Consider the following 15,167-nt stretch of genomic DNA (forward strand, 5'->3'; position numbering starts at 1 on the left):
CAGGCAATGCTTCTTGTGAAAAGCAAACCCAAAACTGGTGTGTGTTTTTTATAGGGCAGGGCAGCTGTAACCAACACATACAATTTCATCTCATTGATTGGACTCCAGTTGGCTGACACCTCACTCCAATTAGCTCTTGGAGATGTCATTAGTCTAGGGGTTCACATACTTTTTCCACCTGCACTGTGAATGTTTACATGATGTGTTCAATAAAAACATGGTAACATTTAATTCTTTGTGTGTTATTAGTTTAAGCAGACTGTGATTGTCTATTGTTGTGACTTAGATGAAGATCAGATCACATTTTATGACCAATTTGTGCATAAATCCATATCATTCCAAAGGGTTCACATATTTTTTCTTGCAACTGTATATCACAGTACCATATAAGTAGAAGATAACTCACTATGTTCATAAGGTCTGAAATTTCTCAGTTCCTCCTGTGGTTGGACTTGAATGTGAAAAGATCTGTTTGCTTGAGAAGATGGGATTTGGAATGTACAACTGTACAGTATGTAAGGAGTTTCATCTTTCAGTTGACGTGACAGGTTATTGCATGGCTTCCTCCTGCACAAAAAGACACACATCCTCTATTAAAGAAAGGAGCTAGAATTATGTAACTACATGTCCCAACATTAATTGATTTCTGCAACTTTACAGTAATCTGGTGTAACATCAAAAAGAATGGAGCTTATCAAAGATGTTATATATGAATTTACACAACTAGAAAATGACAGGCTTCTGCATACAGTTGTGGATTTTCAAAGAGATTTACAAACATGAATAAACTCCATAAGCTCCTGAATTTTTTATTGCGGATCCGCAAAACACGGATACCAGCCGTGTGTGTTCCGCATTTTGCAGAACGGAACGTCCTGCCCTCTATAGAACTGTCCTATCCTTATCCGTAATATGGACAAGAATAGGACATGTTAAAAGATATATTTGTGTGCATGATCCCTAACTGCAACTGAGGCAACAAGCAGACAATTACAGTCTCTGATTAAGGACACAAACCTGACTGTTACACACTCACACACAGAGCTTGGCAGCAAGGTGGCTCAGTGGTTAGCACTGGGGTCCTACGTTCGAATCCAACCAAAGACAACATCTGCATAAAGTTTGTATGTTCTCCCCATTCTCTCCTATCCAAAGACATTCTAATAGGGAATTTAGATTGTAAGCTCCACTGGGGACAGAAAGTGATGATAATGTCTGTAAAGCTCTGCGGAATATGTCAATGCTATATAAATTAGTAAAATAAATAACTCAACAGAGGACAAAAGGACAGTTTCTATAACTCCTCAGGTGGTCGCCCCTATCTACAAGATGGTCTCTTTCCTTAGATTTTAGTACACTCACATCAGACAGTTGCATAGCAACTGGGTCACAGTCTCTGGTCACCACTGAAATCCAGGGTATCCGACTGAGGCCTACCCACATTGTAGTCTGTAGGCTGGAAGTGGTCCAGGACAGTGGCGTACGTAGAGAAGTAAGGGCCCATAACAAAGATAAAACCAGGCCCCCCACATAGGGCAGAAGGGTTTCTGCCTAAACCCTTTTCAATGACCCTTGAGCCATTTTTCCACTACTTCATTTGCTAAAAGTTGTTCCTTTAGAGGGTAGAGTCCTGACCAAGTTTTCACCTCCAGTAGAAGAGGGCACCATAGCAGTCACATGGTCTGCCACTATGGTAGTTACGCCCCTGCTCCAGGACTCCAGAACCACTTGCAATATCAAGGGTTATGTCTATCTTTGGAGCAAGTACTTTTTCCAACAGGTCCAATCAGTGACAGAAGTCCACAGCAGGTCCATGGTAAAGGCAGTGGCCCATAACCAACCTGTTGCATCTCAGGGTCGCTACTCTTCTCATCAGGCTCAACTAAAGCCACCAATCTTCCTCAATGGTAACTAGCTCAGGCAGGTGTGCCTTAAGTTAACAGCACTGTGCCATACATTGACTGACCACTAGGAGCTGGGAGCTCCTCCTATTTATGACCCAGCCCCATCTTGAAAGCAAGCAGGAGCGTAGCTATAGGGGAAGCAGGGGAAGCGGCTGCTTTGGAGCCTGAACTCAGAAGGGGCCCACTTAGGAGGAGAACTACAGTAAAAGATTTTACTGTCAGGGTCCCCTAAGCAGTATGTACACAATGACATTATAGGAAATGGACGGGACGGCTGCCGGGCCTCGTCTGAGAGTGCAATCTTGACTAGTCACAGGAGTGGGGGTTGCACAGGAGTCGGGAGTTGTGAAGAATGTGCTGGGGGAGAAAGGCTCATTCAAAAAATTGCTGGTTACGCCACTGGAAGCAAGTAATCATTGCATTAGCGCTTCTTCAATTCGATATGCTTTTATTCCCATAACATAAATCGTTACATTAGGACACATATTGGCCCATCCTGATCCTTTCTCAGCATATTGAAGTGAAGAAGAGCCAGTGCTGGGATTACTTGCTTTTTGAAAAGATGAGAAATGCATACCTTCTACGTGCACCGCCAGTCCCAAGTGCCAACCAAATCCCTTACTAGCCCCATCTAGACACAACCTGTGATGTGCAACACTAGTGCTTTGGCACTGTGACCACAACTACACAGCATTATCACCTTAAAGGCACAGAACACACCAATTGACATATAGGCACCACCTTACTCACCTACCATATGCCATTTATAACACAGGTTTCTTCTTATGTGGAACACAGGCCAATCTCAAGCACCAGAGCCTAGGTGCGGCTGCTACCCCTGCACCCCCTATAGCCACAGTGCATCTCTGAATAAACTCATAACTTACTCATGAATAGACATCTTGGTTGTACCATAATCAGCACCATCCGTGTAGTATAACACGTAGGACATGGACCTCAGCTCTTTTCTCACTTCCCAGTTGCACTTCATCTGTGTAAGGCCATCATATTCACAGTGCAGGTTTTGAGGGATAGCTCTGTCCTCTGAGGAAACAACACATTCTGAAGAGTTGTGTAGTAAATCAATAACTAACTAATAACTAAATAGGTAATAATTAACAATAAAAAGTGAAAAGTGTAATTTCCCAATGACTGATGTATAATAGCTATTTGGGCACTATACGTATTTTTGTATAAGGAACCATTAACCAGTTGCCAACCACAACGCATGGACACGGGTGGGAGTCACTCATCAGGAGATTTCATGATTTCATTACATGTATGTGGATGTCTCCAGAAATTTGGTAGTTTGTTAAAGACACGGATGACATTAATGTATTCAAGGGCCTATGTTGGAGGTAGTAGTTTACTGTAATCAGTATTCAATAATTCAATACCATTCACTAGGGGCTCTTGGGTTTCCGAAGATGACAGCAGCTGAGCACAGACTGCATTATGAGTCCATCACCCTTCATATAACAGCATGAATAATAAGTCTGCATTCATTAGGGATGGCTAATCACTTAATTTACTTTAGGGTATACACAGTAAAGAAAAACTTGTCCTGGACTTCTGCTCACATGATGATGGGATGGTCACAACTGGAACCAACATGAGGACCAGCAGCAGACAATCTCGTCTGAAGCTCTCAGTAGAACAGGACTCCACTGCGGGGCACTTATCACTTTTGTGGGCGATTTCACAAGTAACTTACATAATTGTATCATCAAGACAACCCCTCTCCATATGTTGGATAGGGGGCATATGACAACATAGAGGTGGAGGGTCCAGTAACTCTCTAACCTGGTTCATTCATTAGACAGTTATTCATTTGAATGGCTGTGTGTAATAGTAAATTTTCTTGTAGAGAAATGTGCAGCCAACAGCAACAAAATAGTTTGTTTTGATGGGGGTCTTTGGTGTCAGACCTCATTAAAGGGCATCTATCAGCAGATTTGTACCAGGCATGATGAAGTTCCCACCCATTGCTCCTTGAGCCTCATTTGCTTATATTAAAACATCATTTTTCTCAGCAGTGCGGGCACATATGAACATGGGACCAACACAGATGTCTTCAGCTGCCAAGCGCACATGTAACAGGTCAGCTAAGATGACACAACCTCTTTAAAGATGAGCATTTGTTCTGGAGGGTCACTATATTCCAGCTGACACCACTTTGGTGGGAGACTATAAATACAAATAAAATCCAGAAAAGAGTAAAGGGGTTCTCCAGGACTTTGATGACAATCCTTAGTAGGAATCCTGCCTCCGAACACCCTGTCTCCACAGCTGTGTCTGACCCTCCTTTTCCATTAACCCACTGAGGTTTGTAAGGTCTACATTGTCCTTTCTATGGTTATCTGATAAACCAGAATATTTGACCCAGGTTCACAGACTAGATACCGTACATGCGCAATCTACCTGGTTATACAGAAATATTTCCTACTCAGCATTATAGGGACATGGCCACACGTGTTGGATAAAGTGCAGATAAAAAAAAATCACATCCACACACTGCAAACTTCAGAAATGGAATCCACACATAACTTTACATGCAGTGTGTATTTCAGATCTGCAATGCAGTGGGTGAAATTCCTTGCAAACCCACAGCAATTAGGCTATGAATTCTGCAACATGATCCATACTATTTGGTTCTGATTGTGCTGCTGCGGAATACCTGCAGATGCGCTGTGGATATTTTCCGCTGTGGATAATCTGCAGATGACCCATTCTGTGTGGACATACACCAACAGTTGTGATAAGATTTGCAGAGCAGTAACTGGGAATATATTTTTAGTTTGTACTGGTAGCATTGGTCTTTGGTTATATGTCTGTTTTGTCCAAAAAATACCTTCTTCGGGCATTATCCATGCTATATGGTTACTCCAGGCACTCCGATACAGTTGTTCTTGGTCTGGTACAGAACGGACTCTGAATATGTAGGTGCTCCCTGGTACAAAAAGCTGTGGACTGAAGCTGATTTCTGTCTTTCCCATAACATTAAGTACAGCTGCATCCTGAAAAGTAAAGATTCTAATTATATGCAGCCTGCAAATAGGAAAGCTCCCACTAATGAGACAATTATTAAAGGGACACTGTCACCTGGGTTTTGGGTATAGAGCTGCGGACATGCGCTGCTAGATTGCTGCTAGCAGGTCCGCAATATACATTCCTCATAGCTCTCAGGCTTTTATTTATATGTAAATGAGGCAAGTAATGAGCCCAAGGGCTGTTACTAACGTTTCAGGAGCCCAGTCACGTCCACTGAGAAGAAGCCAGCACCGCCCGCATCCTCCGAATCTCCTCCTTACTCCCCTGATGTCACATAGTTGAAGCGCCGTAATCTTGCGCGTGCTGGCAAGCGCATGTGCAGTTCGTTTCCTGAGGCTGATGCCAGCACCATAGGCGTGCGCACAGGGTGTGCTGGGTGTGCCTGGGCACACCCTAATCAAGTCTGTTGGCCGGTGAATACTAATGAAGCGCTTCCAGGAGCAGAGAGGTAAGTGTGTGTTTTTTTTTTTTTTAATGAGGCTGCTGGGGGCATAATGGAGGCTAATGAGAGGCATAATGGGGGCTAATGAGAGGCATAATGGGACTACTGGCATAATGGCTATATTATAATATATTATATTATATTATATATATATATATATATATATATATATACACACTGCTCAAAAAAATAAAGGGAACACAAAAATAACACATCCTAGATCTGAATTAATTAAATATTCTTCTGAAATACTTTACATAGTTGAATGTGCTGACAACAAAATCACACAAAAATAAAAAAATGGAAATCAAAATTTTCAACCCATGGAGGTCTGGATTTGGAGTCACACTAAAAATTAAAGTGGAAAAACACACTACAGGCTGATCCAACTTTGATGTCATGTCCTTAAAACAAGTCAAAATGAGGCTCAGTAGTGTGTGTGGCCTCCACGTGCCTGTATGACCTCCCTACAACGCCTGTGCATGCTCCTGATGAGGTGGCGGACGGTCTCCTGAGGGATCTCCTCCCAGACCTGGACTAAAGCATCTGCCAACTCCTGGACAGTCTGTGGTGCAACGTGACGTTGGTGGATAGAGCGAGACATGATGTCCCAGATGTGCTCAATTGGATTCAGGACTGGGGAACGGGCGGACCAGTCCATAGCATCAATGCCGTCGTCTTGCAGGAACTGCTGACACACTCCAGCCACATGAGGTCTAGCATTGTCTTGCATTAGGAGGAACCCAGGGCCAACCGCACCAGCATATGGTCTCACAAGGGGTCTGAGGTTCTCATCTCGGTACCTAATGGCAGTCAGGCTACCTCTGGCGAGCACATGGAGGGCTGTGCGGCCCTCCAAAGAAATGCCACCCCACACCATTACTGACCCAATGCCAAACCGGTCATGCTGGAGGATGTTGCAGGCAGCAGAACGTTCTCCACGGCGTCTCAAGACTCTGTCACGTCTGTCACATGTGCTCAGTGTAAACCTGCTTTCATCTGTGAAGAGCACAGGGCACCAGTGGCGAATTTGCTAATCTTGATGTTCTCTGGCAAATGCCAAACGTCCTGCACGGTGTTGGGCTGTAAGCACAACCCCCACCTGTGGACGTCGGGCCCTCATATCACCCTCATGGAGTCTGTTTCTGACCGTTTGAGCAGACACATGCACATTTGTGGCCTGCTGGAGGTCATTTTGCAGGGCTCTGGCAGTGCTCCTCCTGTTCCTCCTTGCACAAAGGCAGAGGTAGCGGTCCTGATGCTGGGTTGTTGTCCTCCTACGGCCTCCTCCACGTCTCCTGATGTACTGGCCTGTCTCCTGGTAGCGCCTCCATGCTCTGGACACTACGCTGACAGACACAGCAAACCTTCTTGCCACAGCTCGCATTGATGTGCCATCCTGGATAAGCTGCACTACCTGAGCCACTTGTGTGGGTTGTAGACTCCTTCTCATGCTACCACTAGAGTGAAAGCACCGCCAGCATTCAAAAGTGACCAAAACATCAGCCAGGAAGCATAGGAACTGAAAAGTGGTCTGTGCTCACCACCTGCAGAACAACTCCTTTATTGGGGGTGTCTTGCTAATTGCCTATAATTTCCACCTGTTGTCTATCCCATTTGCACAACAGCATGTGAAATTGATTGTCACTTAGTGTTGCTTCCTAAGTGGACAGTTTGATTTCACAGAAGTGTGATTGACTTGGAGTTACATTGTGTTGTTTAAGTGTTCCCTTTATTTTTTTGAGCAGTGTATATATACACATACACACGCGCAGTGTGTGTGTTTGTGCTTTAGGGTGCACACCCTAATGCAATAGGCTGAGCACGCCTATGCCCTGCACAGGGAATGAACAACATGCTGGCACTGCTCATGAGCCACCTCTCGCATTGCGAGATTACAGCGCTCTAACTTTGTGACGTCGGGGAGCAAGGAGGAGATTCGATGGATGCGGGCGGTGCTGGGCTCCTTTACAGTGGGCGTGGCTGGGCTCCTGAAACGTTAGTAACAGCCCCTTGGGCTCCTTACTTGCCTCATTTACATATATATAAATCGCTTTTTTTAGCTAAATAAAAGCAATGAGAGCTATGGGGAATGTATATTGCGGACGTGCTAGCGGTGATCTAGCAGCGCATATCCGCAGCTCTATACCCAAAATCCAGGTGACAGTGTCCCTTTAAGATATACAACATTGTGGAGGTTAAATGCTTCCTTTCTACAAAAAGGGTCTGTGTCTGGTTCTAGTCTTGTGTCTGTGCACTGTACCTGGTACTATTATTGTGTCTATGTACTATGCCTGGTACTATTATTTTGTCTGTGTGATTTGCCGTATACTATTATTGTGTCTATGCACTGTGGATGGTTTTATTCTTGAGTCTTTGCACTGTGCTTGGTACTTTTATTGTGTCTATGTACTACACCTGGTACTATTATTTTCTCTGTACTTTGCCTTGTGCTATTATTGTGCCTGTGCACTGTGACTGGTTCTATTGTTATATCTATTTACTATGCCTGGTACTATTATTTTGTCTATGCACTTTGGCTGGTATTATCTTTGTGTTTATGTACTATGCCTGGTACTATTTTTTGTGTTTATGCACTGTGGCTGGTATTATGCTATCTATACAGTTTGTCCATTACTATTACTGCATTTGTATATTATGTCTGGTGCTGTTATTGTATCTTTTCACTATATGACAATGACTGGCACTGATGTGGTTCCACACCACCCCCAACCCAACTCCCAGACCCCATAGCAGTTATAAGCATACCTCCCAAGTCTCCCAGTCCTTTCTATAGTATGCGATTTGGTACAGTAGAAGTCTAGGGTATGAAACATTATCAGGCATCCTCCAGCGTAGAGTTATTGAACTGTTTCTTGAGCCAGACTTTTGGACCATTAACCCTTCTGGTGGTGGCATCCGAACTGGAAAATAAACAAAACATGATTCATTGTTAATGGACGATAAGTAACTGTGTGCTCCTTCTTTCTACAATGTTCATCGTTTACAAGCCTCCCATAGCTGTATTTTGTGAATTTTCCCAAATCATTGACATGTGACTTTAGATACCAGTCCACCAGTCTTGGTTCCAATTTAGTTCAGTTAAAAATGTGGTTAGCGTTAGATTTTCAAGTAAGTCCATGGTGTATTGATAGGATATGCCATCTATGTCTAATTGGTGGGGGTGACCAACCATGTGGCCTCCTGAATAGACAGGAGAAGTAATGGCATGTCTCTTTCCTAGCCATTAGTGGAAGTCACTATGGTCAGACCCTTACAGATTGGACATTGATTCCATATCCTAGCTCCCAATGCTTGTTTTCAAGCAACTCATTTAAAAGGAGTCTTTCACCTATAATGACCATTATAGAACACTAACACCATTATCAGCATTATAGTCCCCATATTGGAATGCTACTTACTGATTAGCTGTCCGTCGCTTATTTTCTTCAAAAAACACTTTTATTCAAAATGCTAACTAGGTCTGAAGGTGCCCAGGGGCGGCGTTCAAGCGGCCGGTGGCCAGGCCCCTCGTCGCTATTCATATGAAACACCTCCCCTTTCACCCCTCTGGCCCGCCCTAGGTCCTTCAGAAATCCAGCGCCAGCGCCATTCACAAGGTTTGCCGCGCCTGCGCACTTCATTCCCCATTCCAGCACATGCGCATTAAACGCTCTTGTGCCTCTGCCCATAATGGGGAATGAAGTGCGCAGGTGCGGCGAATCTTGTGAACGGCGCTGGGGCTGGATTTCTGAAGGACCTAGGGCGGGCCAGAGAGGGGAAAGGGGAGGGGTTTCATATGAATAGCGACGAGGGGCCTGGCCACCGGCCGCTTGAACGCCGCCCCTGGGCACCTTCAGACCTAATTTGCATATTGAATACAAGTGTTTTTTAAGAAAATAAGCAACGGACAGCTAATCAGTTATTAGCATTCACATATGGGGACTATAATGCTGGTAATGGTGTTAGTGTTCTATAATGGTCAGTATAGGCGAAAGACTCCCTTTAAGTAAATGGATTCTGAAGTTCATTTTCATTAATTCACTAATCTAATTTATCAGTGCAAACTCTCCTTTTACATTGGGCCTCTTCTTTGATTGACCACCGCTCTAGAAGACCATTTATACTGGGTGTTCATTTCAAAGTGGTGTCACTGTATATAGGGGCTGGAGCTTCATTTCTGTAATACAATTCTCTCATTCACATGCTCATCTTTACAGCCAGCATCATATATTGTATTTTTTTTCCATTGCCTAGGGATTTGTTGTCTATTACCTTACCATTAGAGTTAGGGATGATGTGAGTATTTCTACTCACATCACGTTTTGGTTGGAAGGTGTATGTGGTAGTCATTGTATAGATGAACTTTTCATTTATTCGACAAGTCATATATAATTCTCCATCTTTTATCTCACCAGAGTCATCTGGTTCACAGAGCTGACTTCCACTGCTGCAATTGGGAAGAAAAAAAATATAGAAATTATGATCTTACTTTATATAATTCCCCTGCTTAACAAATTGTGTATGGTGGGTTGCAAGTTATTTCTCGCTAATACTTATAGAAGTGCTGGTGATTATGGATGGTGATTGTCTCCTGGAAATTCAGAAATTCCACCCAATTTTGACATGATACCATGACTACAGCCCAGTTTTCCCCTGGAAGGGTTGGGCGGGAGGCGTAGCAGTTAAAGGGGTAAACTGATCCCCATATGTCTGGCACACTGATGATTTTTTTTCCAGTAGATTCAGCCATCTATGCACTTTGCCAGAAGCCGCAGGGAAAACTGAGTATTACATGGTAGCCATTGAGATCAATGACAGTGCACATAATAAATGAGCAGCTCTAGTCCACCAGTGAGACCCTCTGCTCGTCATCGGCTTTCTGCTCTGGTTCTTGGAGGAGGGTCCCAAGTGGAAGTCCCATCAGTATGAAGTACATATGGTCTTAAAAGCAAGTGGACAAGGCACCGTCATTATAGGACAACACCTTTCACAGACACAAAGTAAATCCCCAGGGTTCATGAGCAAATTGGCCCAACAGAGTACCGTAGAATCTTCCAGTGGTCTTACACAAATGATAACTAACATTAGCTACTGTCCAATCATGAAACAAAGCCATAATTGCTTCCAAAGCTTCCTCGGGAGTTTTTAAGTCTTTCACACAAGAAATACCTGGTCACATCACTCCAGTAGATTAGGTTCATGGGGAGCAGTTCATGAGCTTCTGCACTTATTTTCCATTGACACCGCCAGTGTGTTTTGTAGTTGTTGACACAAGTAAGAGAATCCAGAACTGCAGAACCTAATAAGTAACGTAAGGCAGATGTCTAAATGGGAACCAGGCTCTTATTTATTAAGTGCTATGATAAAATAGGCAGAAAAAGTGAATAAAATATGGCAATCATAGTAACATAGTACATAAGGCCGAAAAAAGACATTTGTCCATCCAGTTCGGCCTGTTGTCCTGCAAGTGGATCCAGAGGAAGGCAAAAAAAAAAACTTGAAGCCAATTTTCCCTACTTAAGGGGAAAAAAAATTCCTTCCCGACTCCAATCGGCTCAGTTATCTTCTTCTAATGCTCCTATAATTGACATAACTGTTATACAACTATACAATTAGCAGATTTTGCATTATGCACAATTGTCTTGTATAGTTATAGATGACAATGAAGACAATCATGACGTGCATATACTTGGTACATGGTCCGAAATATAAAATACAGAGTAAGAATAAATCATGTGAGATTGTTGTGGCCATACCCTGTGGTCTGCGCAGAGGTCATTGTGCAGGGATTGGGAAGAGATGAGCTGTGGCCATCATCTATTGTACATGGTATGATCCTGTTTTATCTATAAGTAGGTGATGCCTTTCATTGTAATCCCTCTTGTGACGATAATGAGGTGAATGCAGAAAAGTGATCTCGACAGAACAGCAAGTGTCAGTCTATTATAAGGCTTAGTGACCAAAGTGAAAACAAGCAAGATTTCAGGAGTATGAATTTTAAAAATTCACCAAAATTCTTTAAAAAAATCAGGAAGCCCTATATGAGTTAGATTGTCGGACACATTAATATAACTTTAGTCAGCAGAGTTAATCTTGCTGTTCAGCTTGATATCAGCTGCATAGACATTTTACTAGAGAGAAATATTATACATACCTTGTATCCCCTGTATGTGTTGCAGGCTGCAGAGTAGCACAAATAGCCCCCTTGTTCCCATTTTCACTTCATCCTTAAAAGCATGAAAACGTCAACAGAGTTACAAATGTCCCCACTAAATCAGAACACGAGGACAATAACAAAGTTATAACTTTACTAATCTCTTCCAGTCTTGCATAAAACGATCTTCCCTTTTTGTGGGTTTGTTGATCATGGGGAATTTTGTAACACAAAAACAAGAAAAAAGCTAAAAAAATTTAAGGCAAGATTTTAGTTTTTTCTCTTCAATAAATTAATAGATTTCAGTCACGCTGTTTTCACTTTCTGGGTGGGATGTTGAGTGCAGAATAATTGGGGGGGAAAATTGTTTTTTATTTTATTTTAGCACAAGGCCGCAACATAAAATGTGAAAAAAAGTGAAACGGTCTGAGGATTTTCAAATGCACAGCATATTTTATAAAGTGCAAGGTATGATATCGCAGAGTTTTTTATATGTAAAAGACTCTGGAATGTGTAGGACAAAAACTTTGATCTCTTTCATGGACCTTTTACTATTAGATTTGTCTACGTGACCTGAGTAATAAAAAAAGTGTACAATTTCAACATGGTAAGGCCTCATGCACACGACCGTTGTTTTATTCCGTGTCCGTTGTTCCATTTTTCGTGATTTTCTGCGGACCCATTGACTTTCAATGGGTCCGTTGAAAACTCGGCTAATGCACCGTTTGTCATTCGCATCCGTGATCCGTGGTTCCAGTCTGTCAAAAAAATATATCCTGTCCTATTTTTTTCGCGGAAAACGGTTCGCGGACACATTCAAGTCAATGGGACCTCTAAAAAACACGGAGGCACACAAGATTGTCATCCGCGTCCGCGTCCGTTTTTTTCCTATCATTTGCATGGCAAACCTGTCTTAGATTTATTTTTACTTTCCTTCATGTCTGGTGATCCTCCAAAAATAAAGGAAGACACACGGAAACGGATCACGGAACAACGGAACCCCATTTTTCGGAACGGAACACAACAACGGTCGTGTGCATGAGGCCTAAGGTAATTGAAGGTGAGCAGCACTGCAGGTTTTGTCAGGCTGAGTTTGCATCTAGGTTAAGGTCATGGGGTTAAATGTCTCCTTTTCTTAGGTCCCTTGCAGACGAGCGTGAGCGGATTAGGTCCGGATGCATTGCTGATGCGTTCAGTGAAAAATGCGCGATTTCGCAAGTAGGTGCATTCAGTTTTGTATGCGATCGCGTTCAGTTGTTCAGTTTTCATCACGTGGGTGCAATGCGCATTGATGCGTTTTTCACGCACGTGATAAAAAACTGAAGGTTTACAAACAACATCTCTCAGCAACCATCCGTGAAAAACGCATCGCATCCGCACTTGCTTTTCACGCAGCCCTATTCACTTCTATGGGGCCAGCGTTTCGTGAAAAACGCAGAATATAGAACATGCTGCGATTTTCACAAGTGATGCGTGAAAACCAACGCTCATGTACACAGACCCATTGAAATGAATGGGTCAGGATTCAGTGCGGGCGCAATGCGTTCGCATCACGCATTGCACCCACGTGGAATACTCGCTCGTGTGAAAGAGGCCTTGCAGATTCTTTGTACGACACAACAATTACTGAAGGAGGGTATGGGTACACTTTTCTCGACCTGTTTTTAGAAAAGGCATAACAAGAAAGGTAATGTTAGCCAGTCCGCAATTTACATCTCAAAAGCCTGTATGCGCATTGTCTGACACCTTAGACCCCACCTAGGCCATGTACAGCCATGTAAGTCACATATAGCAATAAAATGTTTGTCTGTTGTTACAGTATAAGGCCTTGTTCACATTTTCATTTTTCACTGATGTGTGCTGTCCGCATTTTCTGCAGACAGAACACGTACCCATTGATTTAAATGTGTCGGTTCACATTTGAGTATTTTTTTTACTGACCGTGGGTCAGTAAAAAAATCACGGGGACATGTGCTACTTTGATCTGTGATGCGGACCAGGCACGCCTATTGAAGTCTATGGGTCCGTGAAAATTACTGAGACAACACAGATAGCATCCGTGTTGTGTCCGTGTTGCGTCCGTTTTTCACTGAAGACTAATAGGAGAATCTTTGGAAATGCATTTTCAGCTGAGCAACTTCCGTGAATTACGGATGACACATGGATGGTAAAAACAGCCCAACCACGGATCCTTCATGGACATTTTCACAGATAAAACGCGTACGCTTTTTTCATGGACGTGACACTGACACGGAAATGTGAACAAGGCCTAAAGCAGAACATTGTGGAGTGTCCTGTCATATAGCACTCTCTAAGCCTTCTCCTTCCTCTCCAGGTGTCTCATTGTATCAAATAAAAGAAAATCATGGAAACAAACAAAGTACCATGTACATCACATAAATGAGTCCAGTCCATGAGACATATCATTTCATTGCACAGGCATTTGCTCAGCATATACATCAAACATATATATGTTGCCTATGTCACTGGGCCAGGTGCCACATGAAGGACATGTAACCGCCTCAGGCTGCTGTTCCCCCAAACAACCCAATCAAACTGAATGTTGACAAGTGGGACAAGACGGCTTCAGTGGCTATGGGGGACCAAAAGAGCAAAAACCTAGCAACGGGGAGCAGGTAAGTATGCTTCGCTCCACAGGTCCAGCGATATGGTGGAGGGGGTATTGGCCAAAGGCCCCCAAACCTGGACAACCCTTTTAAGACTGTGAGGAAAACAACGATAATCTTTTTAATTTCTCAAATTAGTATGCTGCTGATTGTGGTTATTATGGTAAGGGGGTCTATTACCAATTTTTGACATCTGGCTCCATGCTTACTTATTATGTTGAAGACAAGGCCCTTGTGTGCAGAAACTATGCCACCAACCCAATTTTCACCTTCTATACTTTCCCTGGTAATGAAATTACAGGTGGCAAATTATATAAAACCTGACTGATTTTGTACATTTTATGTATATAAAGTCAATTCTATAAGGTTCACACAGTTCACGATATCTCACAGAATAGAAGAGCAAGTCATAGGCATGATACAAATAATAGCTATATATACAGTGTTACAAAGATGGCCGCCTTCTATTTTTACTTGAGCAAAAAAATATCCACTCTCTACTACCAGTTAGCACGTGTATTCTTATCCAATCTATTAGACAATATCATATTGTCCACTATAAGTTCCCTTATTCTTTATCTTACCTGTTTTCATCTCAAGGTCTTGATTTTCTAGATGTCTATACACAGATCGCATCAAGTGAGAATTGTGCTTGATCAGTCTTTGTGTGCGTGTACAAGAAATATGTGGTTAACTGTTTCCTGTTTGTTGCATCCACTTCTAGGAATAGGGAAGTGGCTTTATGACATTTAAGATCACAAATAGGTGGGAACTTGGAAGAGAATTCTCTTCAGAATGGGGAATTCCAAGTGGTACAGTCTTATTTAAAGGGGTTGTCTTATAACTTTAGTATTGCATATGTGCAGCGAGCTCTGGAGGAGCCGGTGCAGAGGATGGGAGTGGTAGGGGCCCTGATGAAGTGCTGTGTCTTGATGTACTCCCTCAGGCCATTGCTCCCTGGGGGAGCAACATATAACAGTCTCTTT

The 15,167-nt window shown here is 42.9% G+C and overlaps 1 protein-coding gene across 1 annotated transcript in view; it reads right to left on the minus strand.

The window, feature by feature from the left end:
- The window catches only part of CSF2RB (colony stimulating factor 2 receptor subunit beta), a 74,748-nt gene extending 59,860 nt beyond the window's left edge, over positions 1-14,888 (minus strand). Inside the window, exons 1-8 of the mRNA XM_040408785.1 lie at positions 14,766-14,888; positions 11,555-11,627; positions 10,570-10,699; positions 9,678-9,847; positions 8,167-8,321; positions 4,756-4,921; positions 2,792-2,948; positions 384-567 (exon numbers count right to left, since the gene is read on the minus strand). Of these exons, the coding sequence (XP_040264719.1) occupies positions 384-567; positions 2,792-2,948; positions 4,756-4,921; positions 8,167-8,321; positions 9,678-9,847; positions 10,570-10,699; positions 11,555-11,615 (1,023 nt within the window). The 5' untranslated portion in view covers positions 11,616-11,627; positions 14,766-14,888. The remainder of the gene's footprint in view (positions 1-383; positions 568-2,791; positions 2,949-4,755; positions 4,922-8,166; positions 8,322-9,677; positions 9,848-10,569; positions 10,700-11,554; positions 11,628-14,765) is intronic.
- Between the last annotated feature and the right edge of the window lie 279 nt (positions 14,889-15,167).

Source organism: Bufo bufo, chromosome 9, assembly GCF_905171765.1.
Source record: "Bufo bufo chromosome 9, aBufBuf1.1, whole genome shotgun sequence".
In the NCBI taxonomy this organism is placed as follows: domain Eukaryota; kingdom Metazoa; phylum Chordata; class Amphibia; order Anura; family Bufonidae; genus Bufo; species Bufo bufo.